At 40.0% G+C, this 16,705-nt stretch overlaps 1 protein-coding gene across 1 annotated transcript in view; it reads right to left on the bottom strand.

Annotated features, from left to right (window-relative positions):
• Positions 1-2,069: 2,069 nt before the first annotated feature.
• Positions 2,070-16,705, bottom strand: part of KCTD16 (potassium channel tetramerization domain containing 16) — a 260,099-nt gene continuing 245,463 nt past the window's right edge. The window contains exon 3 of the mRNA XM_045894646.2: positions 2,070-14,159. Within this exon, the coding sequence (XP_045750602.1) occupies positions 13,705-14,159 (455 nt within the window). The 3' untranslated portion in view covers positions 2,070-13,704. The remainder of the gene's footprint in view (positions 14,160-16,705) is intronic.

Genomic DNA, 16,705 nt, shown 5'->3' with positions numbered 1-16,705 from the left:
AGCACCTGGCTGGCTCAGTCAGTAGAGCATGTGACTGTTGATCTTGGTGTTGTGAGTTCAAGGCCCATGTTGTGGGTAGAGTTTACTTTAAACAAAAAAGAATTCATAGGGAAATTCCCCTCCAAACCCCTCCACTACTTTGGTCTATCTAAGCTCTTATCTCTCTGCTGGGTTGAGGGACAGCATGGTCCAGCATCTGTGTCATAGCAGTGATGATCTATAATGACAGCATGGGGGGCCCAGGCAGACCCTGGGCCTGCCACAAGCCATCTGGCAGGTGACTGAGACTAAGGAAGGATTCCTCCTGTACACTGGGATTTCATCTTTCTGCTGCTTGGCTTTTGGTACCTCATGTGACTCTTTACTTTGGTTCCATGCAGAATGGATGTTGTGAATTTAGAAGAGTTTTTCAGAATAACTCCATTGCTTTTGTCAGTCACCTCATGAGGGTGGTTTAGGAGGAATGTCCCAGCTTGAGGCCATAGATGGGGTTCTATACTCAGGACCAACACACCTTGATCACATCCTTTCCCCCCCTCTGGGGCTCAGGTTTCCCTTCTATTCAAAGAGGCCATGGGCTAAATTAGCATTTCCCAAACTTTGTACCTCAAAAGTAGAGGTGTGGTAGGCAATTAGATAGTTGTGTGAGGTCAGGGTCCCACAGAAAAAGGGAGGAGGGGGAGATGTTGGGCGAGAGACATCCCAGACCCGCCGTTAGGCATACCCTGCCCAGGTGACCAAGGGAATCCCAATATGGAAGCCACAGGACATACATTAGCATTGTGGTTTGGCCTACCCCCTCCTAGTGGGCTTTCTTAAGGGATGCTAGGTAATAGGACCAAAGAACTTCACATGCGCACACCACCACAAGGAAGGAGACTTCTTCCATGGCTAGATTTGGGGAAGGTCAAAGGCCTGTCCTGGCAGTACTCCACAAGGAGCTTGTTCAAACCACACAGACCCAAGATGGCAGACGCCAGGACAGGAAACCCCTCACCAAATTAGGAAGAGGGGTGTGAAAACCTGCTTCCCGCCCCAAGTAATAAATATTCCACCTCCTAGTTAACAACTAAAAACCCTGGGATGAAATCTGTTGGGGCACTTGAACCTCCACCCCTCACCTGTCTTGTGAGTGTACTCTGTAAACGCTGCTTGCTCATGCTGTCTTGTCTCTTGACTGAACTCTTCCCTGCAAGGAGAAGGCTAAAGACCGAAGCTGTACTTCTCCAGGCAGTAATAGAAGCATCCTTGGTGAGAGAAGTCTGGAAGATTCTCGGTTAAATAAAGTTTGAAAGTTCCTTTACTGTATAACTCCCATTTTAAAATTCCAGAATTGGGTGTGTAGAAAATTATATTCCCCAAACTGTACATCATCCAATTCCCTTCCTTTTTTCAGTATTTATCATGGGACAAGTGTTCTGCTGAATACCCTTCATAACAGCAAAAGGCAAAATTTTTCCTAAAGCCCCTCCAAGTTGGAGAATTCTCTCTTTTCCTCTGTATAATTTCCCCTTTTGATTAAAAAAACATAGTGCTCTATAGGCAATGCCATAAAAGGCTGAAGAGGAAAAAAGAAGAAATATATAGAGATATTTGGAGTATTGAAGACAAACTCCTCTTTAAAATATGCATTTTGGATAATAGTAATAAGAATGGATGGGAAATAGGTATTTAATGTACTAGAGACTGTATTAAAGGCTTTACTTGGATTATCTGATTTAATTCTCACACTAATCTTAGGAGGTATCTATTCTTTTTGTTCCCTACATACAGGTAAGGAAACTGAGGTTTAAAGAGGCTTGATAAATAATGTGAAGCCACCCAATTAAGAAGAGGCAGAGGCAAGGCCTCCACTCATTGAAATCTCATTCTAAGATTTTTAAATAACAAGTCACTGTCTCCTTTCTTGTACCCCAATCCAGCAAGCTGCCACAACAAACCAGAAATAAACTAATTGCAATGGTAATTACCTTCCATCTAAAATTCTTGAGTTAACATGAAATGATGTTGAATCATCAGTCTCTTACGTCTACTGAAAATAGATATATATATAACAACTAAATGTTACCAAATGATTTATTATGATTGGTGCTAAGTTACAATGTATATGAAATGGAGTCATTTATGGAAACACATAAAAAATAGTTGCTATTTCTGTAATTATATTCACACAAGAATCTGAAATATAGTTTCTGGTCTGCCTTTTAAAATATATCCACAGAATGACTTTTGTAGTCTTCACCACACAATTTTACAATACTGATACTGCACCTGTATCATTTACCATACTAGATGAACTAAACAGAATATGAAAGCAGGTAATAGCAAATTAATTTTTTGTATCATCAATGATTCCAAAGAAAATAGTAGTTTTCCATTGGCAGTGAAAATAGATGGTAGTAATTAGCATTGTAGATATTGCATACATAGATATGTATGTATATATTTATATGTTGCCTAGGGCCATTGTTCCATCAATAGGCAGTTGCCTTTAAGGTGGACCAATGGTTGCCAAAATGGTGTGCAATTCCATTGGGACAATTAGTAGTACTATCTTTTATGTCTCTCTCCCCAAAACAAATAGCTAAGAAAGTAATACAGCAGGCTAAAATCTACAGTGTTACATACCAAGGTAAAAACAGTTACTGAGTTATTAGAGTCACAGTAGTTTATGTATATTTGCTATTCACAGACCGCAGACTTTTTGCTGGATAACCGAGCTGCTGGAAATTGACAACATGTAGACATGCATTGTGTGAGTCCATAATTAATGATGTTTATACTGTAATAAGCACATTCATTTTAACACCATTCAGTAAACAGATTCCTTTAAAGTTTGAGCTAAATCTGCTATCACAATTATACACAAAAAGAACCTGTAAACAATTTGACATTACACTTATGTACAAGCGAACTGCATTGGAAAGGAGAAGAGGTAATTTCAGTGGGTGTCACTTGGTATACATCAGTGTGCGACAAACTGACCCAAGTCATCAAGCACTTGAATGAGGTCAGGAAAAAGTAACACGAGCAAGGCCCCAATAGATCACCACTTGATGTTAGTACCAGCAAAATTCGGACTCCTCTTCTATGTTGACAATCACATTCAAAACATCAGCCATGGATGTTAGAGGAGCCTGATAATCCCTGGCAAACTGTATTTGGAGATCTCCAGGTAACCTCATGAACGGGGTCTTTATTTGTCTAAGTGTCGAGGGTGGTGCTGATAATATTTAAACATGTCCATTTAATTTGGACAAATTATTTTATTCATTAGGTTCAACCCAGTGCGCTGCTGGTTCTGAAAGATGAGGGGGACAGGAATTCAAATGAGATCATGAGTTCAATTCCTTCAGCCAACACAAAGATTCTTGATTCTAGAGTAAGTTCCTCAAAGGGAAGCAAGCTGGACTCCATCACTAATCTAAATGGTGACCCATTTACAGCAGATCTCATTACAGCTTTCAATAGGACTCTCATAATGCAAGTCCCCTAGGTTTGTGTTTCTATGTGTTTTAAGAAGGATACCACTCCAGGAGTTCATGAATCCATTTCCTTAGAACAGAAACAGGATAATCAGGGGTTTTGGCACCCCCATTTCTCCACCCCTCATGATTTACAAAAATATATCAGTCAGTCCTTTTAGACACTAACCAGAATATTTTAAGCAAAATTCTTCTGATTCAACATTCTCCTTTGGAATTAAAAATAAACAAATGAGAGAAAGTGATAGGGAACTTGAAGCCAAGGATGAAGTAAAACTTCCCCCTCTGCTCCAAAATTTTGGGGAAAAACAAACCAATCCTTCTTCAAGTGTTCTTAAACCTCATTAAAGCATCTAGTTGCTACAAAATTGATTTTCTTTCATATGCTTTTAAGACCACATCTGCAGGGAACCTATGGAGAAAAAAATAATAAATGACCATACTCAATTATTTTGCAAACGCTTCTGATTGTATGGGCAAACCTGACAGGTCCCTGGGAGAAGGAATCTGTGCTTGGACAAGTAGCCTGTCCCTGGGCTCAGAGTCAGACTGCTTCTGAGGGTGTGGATTTGTGTGCATACAAACTGATCCCAAGGAGCACCAGGGAAGCTCTGTTTGCATAGGTTTACTAAAAACAAGTTTCACATTCTCCAAAATATGCAAAGCACATGGTTATGAATGAAAATATACCTTACCATATTCTTTAGAGTACCCCAATTGTAGTCATTTGGCCATTATGTCTATAGGATGCCAAAACGTAAGCAATATTGTTTTCATTTAACTGTATGTTGTTCCTTCTTTGAGCAGCTGTTTTGGTATCTGTATGAACAGGCTTACAAGGTTATTTGCAGGAGCCTAGAAAGTGTTTGGTTATTATTACAACGTGCCCTTAAGCTTTAGTATATATTTACAATGTGCATATTATAAATTATTTACTATAGCTTTAAAATAATAAAACAGATAATTAGCTCCACCTACAAACTGTGTAGGGCCACAGGAACCCCCCATGAATGATGACGTGAAATCAGTAGGAAAGAATAAACCAACCAATAGTAGGTGAAGTACCATTAGCATAATAACCACTGAATTTGTGCTCTCACAGACCTACATTTTCTTATTCTCTTCTTCTTAAACATCATCATATTCATTTGGTGCATTTTTTGTTTTGCTTTTTGTTCTTTTAGTTTTTTCTTTTCTTTTCTTTTGGAATGATCATGTTTGAAAACACATAGTTCGAAATTCCAACAAATGGTTAAAATAAGAAAGCCAGTTTTTACAAGTTTGGCTTTTCCTTAAATGCACTTTTGTTTGGTTTTGTATCCATAGATGTTAAACCAAGGTATTCTAATCATATTTTCTGTACCATAAATATATACATTCATAGTGGGAGAGAATTTTGGAAAACAGAACTCTATTAAACTATCTACAAACCCCATTATAAATAATAATAATAACCCCTCCAGCTCAAAATCCCAGTTTCAAACTGAGATTTGTTTATGTGTGTATACATATGTATAGATATAGATATAGATATATATTTAGATAGATGTACACACATATATACATATATACATGAAATTTATATATAAACACACACACACAACACACATATGTGTATATGTTCTTCATACACGCACACACACATATCTCAGTGCAGTTTCTTTTCTGTAGCTGCCTCTCTTTTTTTCAACTTAGAACAGTAATGATGGGATGCTGGGGACAGCCAATCATGTTTGGATTTCTGACCTGTCTTGAACAAACACCGATATTGTTCAAAAGGCCAAAAGGTGAAAATAGTACATACATGCATGTGCACACACATGCACGCAAAGACACCTATTCTACCTCTCGTGAAATTTGCCTTGGTAACCTCTAAACAGCATGGCGAGGAGGCATTAGGTGCCACTGTCCTAACCTGGAATCTCTCCCGCCATGTTGGGTATGAATACTGATACACATAGGTTATCAGCACTCACCAGATACTTGTTCTCTAACATTACTGCCCCTTGATAGGGCTTGTGTCATGAAGTACAGTGTGTAGTAGGCAAAACTACTCCTCCAGATGTGTCTTTCCTTTATCTCCTAGGGAAATGCATGTCTAATGGAATTCGCAGTTTATAAAATAGCTAGTGACTTTCTGGAAGGGTGTCAGGCTGGATTTCTCCTGGCTACCTTTTGGTTAGAGTAGAAGAAACCAGAAACAGGTGAAATCCAGAGAACAGAGATAAGACATTATATAATGAGGTGATTGAGCCATCAGACTTGGAGTCCGATAAACCCAGCTGAAAAATCTGGCTCTGCCGCTGTCAAGTTATGTGCTCCTTTACCTTTCTGAGTCTCACTGACTTCTGTAGAAAGAGGACAGTAACAGGGCCTACTCCACTGGGTTGTTACAGGATTAAGTGAGATAAGGCATGTAAATCACTTATTAGAGTTTCTGGCACATATTTCTTAGGTGCACACATTCCTTAATATACATTATTTATAACTTAATATTTAAATTAGAAATCTAGAATGTGGATCAGAATTACATACAAAAATAATGTTAGTCTAGGATTTGGGTAATCTGAATTCAAGTTCTGTATCACAAATTTGATTCCCTAGATTATAATGCTCACGACAGTGACCTGTAAATGGTAGGCACTCAACAAATACCCGTCGGATGAATGCACGAACAAATGAATGAAGGACTAAAAGTCTCTGAGTTGCAGTTTCTCTTGTATGAAATGAGGATAGAGTGTTCTGGCCTTGATTCCATCACTGGGATGTTGGTATGGTAAGTTAAAAGAAAAATGTCAAATATTTAAGACACCCACACGTTTCGTGTCCTAATGAAGTCAGTACATACAAATGAAATAAGGCAGCTCAGTATTCAGGGTTTATGCTTAGACTTGTCACATCTTTGAAAATAAGGACATAGGGACCACCTGTGTGAGTGACAATATTTTCCAAGATCTAGGTGTCATCTTTAGTGAGGGGATTTTCAACCTAAAGAAACAAAGTACACAATGAGCAGTTCAAGAGGATGAAATCATTGGCCTATTCTCGGCACTTTCCCCCCTTTTTCCTGTTTCATTTCTAAGAGCACCTGTTATCTACTGTTTCTCACCTTAAAAAACATCCCTAATCAGGCCACATGAACTGGAAATGCTCCCAAAGCACTTTCCACACAACACATTTAGTTGTTAGAAGGTTGATGACTTCATCGAAGTATCATTTTTTTCTGAGGCAGAAAGCGACTGACATAGAAGACAAAAACCCAGGCCACATACCTGCCCCATCACTACTGAAACCCTGGAAATAGGACCTATTTCTCTCTCTAAATCTCAGCATTCACATCTGTAAAAGGGACAACTGTACCAAATCTTAAATAAACCCTGTACTGATTTAAGTTGCTACTAATTATTACTGTGCTATTTCATCCTATCCAGGAAAGGACCCAGATGTCCTTTCTCTACGTGGTAAGAATGCTTTGGAAAATTAGAGCCAACCCCTAACTCAGGGTTTTTCAACCTCAGTGCTATTGACACTTCGGGCTGGCTAACTGTCAGAGGGCTGTTCTGTGCATTCTGGGATGTTTAACAACATCTCTGGTCTTTACCCACTGGATGCCAGTTAGCACCTCTGAAGTCATGACAATCAAAAATGTCTCCAGGCATCGCCAAAAGTCCCCCAGGGCACAAAAATCACTCCTGAATGAGAGCCACTGTCTTAAATACACATAACCCATACAAATCAGAGAAGAGTGTTTCCTGAAATTGGTTCTGTCTCTCACATACAAGAATAAACCACTGACCACTGGCTGCAATTGAGAAAAACTGCTAGTGTGAATTCTATGTATATTTTAGCTTTCATGTATTCTTTTTCTTTCCTTTCCTTTTCAATTTTTTGTTTTGAGTGTCACTGACACTGGTGACTATATGAATAAAAATGGGTTTGATTTGTACCCAGAAATCTGTAATGCTTGAATTTCACATCAGGAGACTGGCTTCACTCCACCTTGTCAAGCACTGACACCCATAGTAAAGACAAACCGTCGTGCTGAATTAAAAGCTGTGAAACTTTGTAACCAAAGGCTTTTTCCACAAATTCACATAGCGTTACCATGGGCATTAGCCACTGACCTGACACTGACCTAAAAATGGCACAAGTGTGCGTACACGCTCACACCCACTCACACAGAGGTGCAAGTATAAAGCAAACTTTCTCCACTACTTTCTTGTGCATCAATCCTACTTCCATTTGTGACGGATGGAACCAACCACTAGCAGCAGAGAGAGTCTGAAGGGATGCTGATTCTTATTGTGCAAATGTACGTAAATTAGCTAAAGGTCAATTCTAAGAGTAAACTGACAAGATGGAAGAGGTTGCTGGAAAAAGGAGACACGAAATCCTCCAGTTGGCTTTTAGGAGGCTGATTAACAGGAAAATCACCACCCCTCAGCCCAGGACAAACCCCTTGAGAGTTGCAGGACCAGGGCACATTTTCCTTCAGCTTTTTCAAAGGAGATGCACTAAATAAAGCAAGGATTACAGTCTAGGAACTAAAAATTCTTTACCCAACAAACAACACAGTTTGTTCACAAACAAGAGGACCATTTTTTTAAAAGGTTAGGAAGCTGGGGCAGAAAAGGGATCCCACTTGGGAAGTAGAGGAGGGAAGTGAGCTAAATCAAATTTAATATTTTTTAAGAATCTTGGCTGAATAATCTTAATTAGCAATTCAAGTTTATTAGTTTCATTAGCCATTCTTTAATTTCCTGTGACAGTCGTCTTTACTTAAATATTCACTGAGGATCACCACAAGTGTATGTTTAAGCCACTCATTCTCTATTTCTCTTATCATGTGGGAATTTGATATCTGCCCAGTTATTCTGTTACATGGATAGAACCAACTGGGTTGTTGAAACTCTCCAGAATTGTTTCTATCTGAATAATCAGAGTATGGCCTTCCTTTCTGATCAGAGTGGAAAATATAGAACTTCATCTCCTTCTTGTCACTGCATATGAAATATGACCACTATTTTGAATTCACTATTTCTTTCTCTATTTTGTATTTATTTTCCCTCATGGGTTTTGCTTGCAGTTTTTAGTTAATGTTGGAGTTCAGCATCCTCAACTATCTGAGAGTTTCATAATCCTGCATGAGTCAGATTGGACAAACTTAGCAATTCAGTGACTCAGGATTTTATTGGTGAAATACAGCTAAATTCACTAATCATTCCATATTCATTTTGGTGGTGTTCGTATGTGCAGTTAATGGAACCACCTTTGGGGCCATACACACAACCACTAAGTTATGGATCATTCTCAAATTCCTCTGACTCACACTGCACAAGGCCTGGAAATGAACAACTCTCCTTGGGAAAGTTCATTTGTTTTCCTTCCTTGATGGGTATCATAAGGATATATCTCACTGAGAGATGTGCTCCCATCTACCCAGAGTACCCAGAGATAAAACCAGATCGATGCAGGCTTTCAGTTCGGCAAAAAACAAAACAAAATCCAAACGTACAAATACACACAGAATGGAAAGGTGGCTGACAGGCAGATGAAAGGGCAGAGGAATCATGGAACCTACTCTGCCCTGGTCCTGGGATGCTCTTCTTTGGGCCTTTCCTCTTAGTGAATAATGCAAACTCTGACTTCTTTGTAGTGGAAAGGAAGTGAGAAAATGTGGACGTTTGCACAGTCAACTCCTCAACAGCAGGATTTCTTAAAGGAAGGTCCACAGACCATCTCATCAAAATCATGAGAGAAGCTGGACCAAAATGCAGATTCCTTGGCCCTGCTTGAAGTTTCTGAATGACTCTCCGGGGCTAGGGTAAAGGGAGCTGCATTTTTTACAAGGGCTACAAATGATTTTTGTGAATGCTGAGTATTGAAAAACACTGCTAAAAAGTTTGCAATGGAGGTCACTACGAAAAGAATCTCCCTTCTAATGTTATGTTGCAAGATGAGAAATACGGACATTTCAAACATATAAGCTCTGTGGTTGCATCACAACGTGGTGATTATTAAAGTTTAAGACTCTTTTCTTTCAGCAGGGGTGGAGAGCAGTAACCATTTCATCTAAAAGCAGAGAGATGAAGGCAATATAAATCAAACCCATTCCAGCAGGTTTCATTTGGTCTAATTTCTCTGCAGATATTAATCACTGTACACTCCTGCACAAATGACATCTAACCCCATTTTAACTCAGAATACAGAATACTCACTCTGATTCCTTCTCTATTGCATTATTTTGACAATATAAACAAAAATAAATAAATCGAAACAGTGGGTCATCAGGATTGCAAGATGCCAATGATACCAAGACATTAAAGAGAGAAATGGCCCATGCTAAACCTATAACCCAGCATGCAAGTTGACAAAAACATTTATCTGCCACAGTCAGTCACCAGGGGGAAAAAAAATAACTTTCATTTTTCCTATGAAAATTGCTATGTCAAGTGGAGGTGACAAAGAATTCTTCCTAAAAGTCCACAGAAAGACTCATTAATTCTAGCAAAGATCATCTAGGAAGACCAAGGTTAGTTAGATTCCACAACATGATATCTACTGGCAGAAAGTACCAGCACTCAAGTGCTCTGGGTTAAATCATTATGGTAAATACAAAGTTGGAAGTTTAAAACTGTAACAAAGGAAAATGTCTGAGCATCAAAGTTTGGCTCCCATTATGGGAGTTGGTGTCAAGTAATTGTGCAAACCACCATATATGCCTTTTCCTTTTATCACTGGAGCATGTTTTGCTTGGCAGAGACAGAGGACAATCAGAGGGGAATCTATAGGCCAGAGAAGCGAAAGTAACCCAGAACCACAAGGAGTTGACAACAAAGAGGACCCACCATGAAGAGCACGCATCTGCACCTAGGAATGAAGCTGCCTCTGAATCAAACAGGGGCACCTGAAAAGTGAAAAATTCTATTTGTTTTCTTTTACTAAATGTGTATCCCTAAAGTGAATCAAGTGGGGGTAGACGTAGGTATGAGGGAGTAAAGAGAGAAGGGAACACATGATTTGTGCATTGTTCCCCTTTTATTTTAATTTGCCATGCATGCATTTCCAGTAAGACAACTGCCTACAATCACAAAGGGTAACACCACTGCATATTGTGGAGGTCACTTCACTTGGCTGTTTTATGACCACAAACTCAGTGCAGTTTTTTCTTACTGGGGAAGGGAGAGCACACCAACACAGTGATCTCACAGTTTTACTTTCCTGTCTTCCCCTTTTCCTGCTGAACAGTCTGTTTTTGATAGTGTGTCGGAGGACTTGATAAATATATTCCTGACTCCAGGAGATCCACATACCTGTGGAGAGTGACCTCCCCAATGTCACTGGATTTTAGCATTGCAGGATTTCCCAGGAGGCAACCTGAGTTAAGGTTCTACACATGATTTCTCATTCATTTGAGCCATCTGATGCTATTAGTTTCTTCGTATCAGTAAATTACAACCCTCATCATAACTGATATTGAAGAAGCGAACCACATATATTTTCTTTCCGGAAATGAACTAAAAGTTCTTAAAACTTTTAAGCTCAGGGAAACAGGCATGAATCAGGATCAATAGAGCATTTAATCCTCTAACTCACTTACCCAGAAATCATTTCCAATGCGGCAAGCCACCTACACCTCACTTGATAACTTCACTCAAACTAGGACTGAAGGTTTCCACTGACTTGGTGCCTCCTGGGAGCTTTTTACTGACTAGGTCTATATTCATCTCTATACCAACACCCACACAAATAAATACCTTGCTTACCTGTCTTAGGTATTTGGAATATTTGGGTGGGTGTCCATCTAGAGATGGTCCAGATTAAAAATGTTATTATTGTTTCAATCAGACTTGCTACCACTAGCTTTGTTCACTAGGGGTATAAGGAATACCTAAGCAGAAAAAAATTCATGACAGGTCAAGGGACAGAAAAAGTATGCCATGAACATTGTCTTTGCAGTGTTCGGTTTCCTGTTTAAAGCAGGCAGTGGAAGTAGTGGGTTGACTGACATCTTCCTCCTTCTTTAGTTCTTACTAGTGTATTTTTATCTTAATACCATTAGAGTTAGGTCTGAAATTTAAGGAAATTGGAACTTGGCCATTTTATGTAGATGCCAGACTCCCAATAGGGCCACAGGCATCATCTGACCTAAGTGAGTTTGAAGATATTTTACCTATCTTCAACTTCTTGACCCATTAAATTCTGTGATTCTTTGCAGGATCCTCTATTAATAGGATGATATTGTATTAAGAAACATTGAAAGGAAAGAAGGCATATTGGTAGGGTTTTACAAAACTATGTTGTAGTTAAGAACAAATGCCTGCTAATATATTAATCCATACAAGAACACCACTTAAATTCATAAATGATATTTCTCTTGACAACGCAACTCCCCAAATGAACTTTCTTTTTCACTCAAGTCGATAAAGGACTTCTGTTTGAGCCTCAGGATAAGAAAACATTGGCTGAGTCTGTTGCCCAGATGTGAGGGCAAGATTACAAAAATTCAGGAAGATACCCACGTACTAATGGTCACTAATAACAGGAATCAAGAGAGAACCTCCTACATAATAAATGTGCATCAACAAAATATTTCAAGAGGAAGCAATTGGTCATTATTTTCCCTCCTACAGACATCATCCAGTTGCCTTTATTACCTGTGATACATATATACATACACACACACACAATAAAAAAAAAATTAGGAGTGCTTGGCACACAAATAATGATTGACAAATTATTTTTTAAGTTCCCACTGAAATGCATGAGGAATGCTGAAATTAAAAACTGGTCTTTTAATCTTCATTTACCACAAGCCTATGAAAGAGCTATTGGTACATTAATAGAATACAGAGTCATACGGATAGATGACTATTAGCAGTTTCTTTTTGACTGTGTCTATACAGGTCAAAGATGTATTCAAGAAAGATAGTTTAGAAAGCCAAAACCTTAATTCTGAAGCTTTAGTTATCTAGTTGGGCTGGTCATAGACATCAGGGAAATGACAGCCAAATCATAGAACAGGCACAGCCAAATCCCAGAATCCCACAGACAAAACTGGCTACAAGAGAGTAACAATGTAGCACTGTAGTTTTAAAAAGTTATGAGAAATTATTAGGCAGTGTGTGGAATACAATTCCCTCTTAAAGAAACAAACAAAAGGCCGGACCCTTATTCAAGTACACAGGAACACCGAGAACTGAATGTGGGTCACATGAAAAGGCTACACTAAAACATGGGCAGTAAGTACTCTGAAAACATTGAGAGAAGGAAGGTAACTCAGCTCAGGGTAGAGAAGGCTGAGTGTGGGGTCACTGAGTCATAATTTTTGTGGATACGAATGTTTGTTTCTTTAATACAAAGAATGTTTTAGTGAGCTCTTCTCACCCTCTCCTAGTGCAGAGAAAGAGCAAAACTGTAAAATGGAGCCTGAGGGTGTTAATTTCAAAATAAGGAAGACAATTTGTTGTTGACCAGGGTTACTCGATGTTGGAAAGTGTTGCCAAGAGAGGCTGGGAAATCTTCCCAGAAGGGTTTTAAAGAAAGGAGCAGAGGCTCATCTGTGCCTCAATTAGTTGACGAGAGTGCTGCTGGGAGCAGGGGTGTTCCCTTTAAGATGCCCAGGCCCAGGGGACACGTGCACTGGGTGTATGTACAGACATCGTTGTGCTTCTGTCGCACAAATACTCATGCATACGGCATCAATATAAACTGGCACATAATAGATTTGAGTGAAAAGTCATATAAATCTGCCTTTTCCCCCCTTACCCCATGAACAAAAGGGAAAAGGAAAATTAAAAAAAACCCAGACATATGCCATTGGGCCAGATCTCTTTCTACCACATTCTCATTCAGAGGAGGGAGGTAGAAGATGAGAGAAAAACCCAGTTTGGGATAAAGGACTCCCAAAGCCTCTCAGCTACTCTTCCGTAGCCCGGTTCTCATTATACATAAGATACTCAGCATGTGGTATCCAGTTAACAAACAAACAAGGAACCAAAGAGAGATTTTCTTATCATTCCACATCTGGAAAGAAATCTACCCTGTGGATTTAAATGTTAAGGTGAACTAGGTAAATAGGCAGTAGTATATCAATGGGCTACTGTGTTCTAACAAACGTATTGTTAGTTGTTACTTTCCTTTTCAAATATGAATTTCGTTAGGAGCTTTATTTCCAAATGGCGACATGACTCGTTTCTTCTCCCACCCCGGCCCTCCCCTATAGATGATACTTCCGTAAAAGTTCAGATTGCCAAGGATGTTTTCTCTCCGGGAACCGGTCTGGGATTTTGATCTTTAGGAAATCCTGGATGCATTTCTCCAGCTCTTCCTCAATTGAGAGCTTTTCCTTAACAGCTTTTTTTTTGCTGCTCATGTTCGACTCCCTGGAGCCCGAAGTCAGAGTCCGGAGCAGATCGCTTTTCCGCCGCATCTCGGACTGCTGGACCAGCTGCACGGGGCCCTTCTTGATGGGACGGTCCAGAGTCTGGATGTTGGTCTGGCGTGTCACAGGCCCACAGATGACCGTCTCCTGGGGAGAGCTGGCCTCAGACTGGCTGTCGCAGCTGGACGTGGAGAGGTCGTTGCAAGACGTGCCGCTCTCCCCGTCTTTGTCACCTGTGGCGTTCTTGCAGCAGCAGTCGCAGTGGGAGGGTGACCACCTCGAAGGCTCACCTGCAAGCAAGCACAGCACCCCAGAGGTTAATGCCAGGCAGCTCAGCCCGGAGGAGCAGCACAGCACCTGAACACGCACGCACACACGCACAGTGTCTGTCCACAACCATGTCTGTACAAGAAGTGGGGTGGCACACAGGTTGGGCTGCAACATGAGCGCCGAAAGGTCAAGTGCGCTGAAGGGAGGAAGTTCATAACCGTATGCTGTGCTTCAGTCCACAGGCATTGCAGTCAGCGACTCAGCTACACCATTCACCAACCTTGTCACCTTGGCAGTCCCCTTACATCCTCAAAGTTTCCGTTTCCTCCCCTGGGAGATGAGGATAATCGCTTGCCTGCTCCCTAGAGTTGTAGGGAGGGTTTAGATAAATCAAGTGAAATTCTTAATGCAGTACGTAGCGCACTGTAAACTCTCAATAAATGCTACTTGATTTTACCGTGGCTGGTATTAAACCCGGATCCAAAGCTCCACGTTATTGCAGTCCGATACAACAACGGCAGTCTACAAGAGTCGGGGAGGGCTTACTCTGTGCCAGCCCCCACGTAAGCTCTGTGTACCCATCATCTCATGGGAGCCTCATGGTAATTCTATGAGTAGCTCCACTCCTAGATTCCATACAAGGAAACTAAGACCCTGCGAATTTAAGAAACTTGCCCTAGTTTGCACATTTCATAAGTGGCAGAGCTGGGATTTGAATCCAGATTTCCCAAATACCACAACCAAAGCAATTAACCATTTGTTTTTTTCAACATGTCTGACTGTAAAATTCCTGCTTTTCTTTAAAAACAATGTTCAAGGTTTAACTTTTCTCTGAAGTGTCTGTTTACCTCTCCTCAGAAATATTTATCATTTTCCCCTCTGAATTATGGTTTTGTTTTGTAAGTGTCTCTAATATTGCACAAATCACATTTTGCTCTCATTCTTTTTTACATTATTCATCTCAGCTACTCACCACAAACTCCCTGAAGTGGGCACAGTGAAAGTGCCCCTTGTTGTAATTCCAGCAAGTAGCTCGGAGTTCGGTGTAGAAACTCAATAAAAGGCTCTATCCCCCTAGTAACTTTTAAATACCTGGATTCAGCCACACCTGAAGCTGGTACTGTCAGTGGACTTTTAAGTTACCTGATCCACTATATTATATTTAAGCCAGTGTGAGCTCCTCTCTCCCTGTTCCCCTCAGTTTTGATTCACAGCACTGCATTCAGCTATGTGGAGACAGACCCATTTTTCAGATACACAGTTGGTGGCTCCCTGAACTAGAAAATCCACAATTATGGCACAAAGCAAGTTCCTAAACATAAGTCACTTCTCCCAGCCTTCTATCCTCTGAACATTCAGTCTTCTTAGGTCATGAACTTGATACTATTTACTCATCATACATTATATGCTAGGCTCGTTCATATAGTTCATTGCACTTAAGCCATAAAAAATAAAGGAAATGAATCCCCTTTATGATGCTAATATTGAGGACAAGGATAATGTAGTATCTTTATATGTTTAAAAGGAGACCCAGTTTTGATTTGTGCTATATCTTACTCTCATAAATAATGAAACACATTATAATAAGATCCCACTTTACTGCCACCTCTAATATGGTCAAAGTAGAGGAAACCTAGAATGGAAACTAATAGGAAAGTTATGTCCTGTCTTCTTGTAAAAGGCCTGTCATCTACATACCTAAATGATTTAAATATTTATGGAAACATATATTTTCCAGAGGGAGTAAAAAAAAGTCCTGTGTAAATTGCAACTCCAAAATTATCTCTAAAGTATACCCACTCTTTCAAACCACTTTTTAAAATGTGACTGAGTAATCATTGTACTTATATACCCATTAAATGAAATGCAACAATCCCATTAGCCAAAAGGAATCACCAGAGCAATAATGTCCTACTTATCCCAGGCTATTACCAATAAATATCTTCCACGCAACAGGGAAACTGCTCAACGTGTACCAGCTGCTGACTGAAAATATCAGCAATAGGAAATGTTTTGTCTGCCAGCCCAGATTCTGAGGGTATCATTTTTCTCCTTTCAAAGGCAGAATCTGCCTCTACCTCCCCAAACCCAGCCATCCCTAGACTAATAGGACTCGATGGAGAAATGGCTCTGACGTGTTGGGTCAAAACAAGGTAATAACAGCAACCCAGACCTGATCTAGTTTGATCCTTTATGAGAAAAGTTCAGAAACTGACCTAAGCCTTAAAAAAAAAAAAGGAAAGGGAAGAGGAGACAGACACAAAGGAGAAGAAGAAACATGCGCTGAGATATGCCTGCCCATTATCTTAAAACAAGATGATTAACTATTTTGGCCATAAACCCTGCTGAACCAGTAGAAATGCAAGTTTGTATTTTTCTTCCCAAGAGTTACCTACCCCACAGTAAAGTCATTTCATGCAGTGGACTTGGAGGGAAATGTAAGGTTTTTCTAAAAGGCAATTTAACAACACAAACACCATCAAAGGAGGGAGCCCTACATGTTTATGTGGAAAACTGCACACAGTCCTCCACCGCATGTCCGAGCCAAGAACCCAGAGCGGGTATA

Source organism: Mirounga angustirostris, unplaced genomic scaffold (genome assembly GCF_029215605.1).
Source record: "Mirounga angustirostris isolate CCGP_5_RB_7025 unplaced genomic scaffold, mMirAng1.0.hap1 SCAF_7, whole genome shotgun sequence".
NCBI lineage: Eukaryota > Metazoa > Chordata > Mammalia > Carnivora > Phocidae > Mirounga > Mirounga angustirostris.
This window is presented reverse-complemented; position numbering and strand designations above follow the sequence as displayed.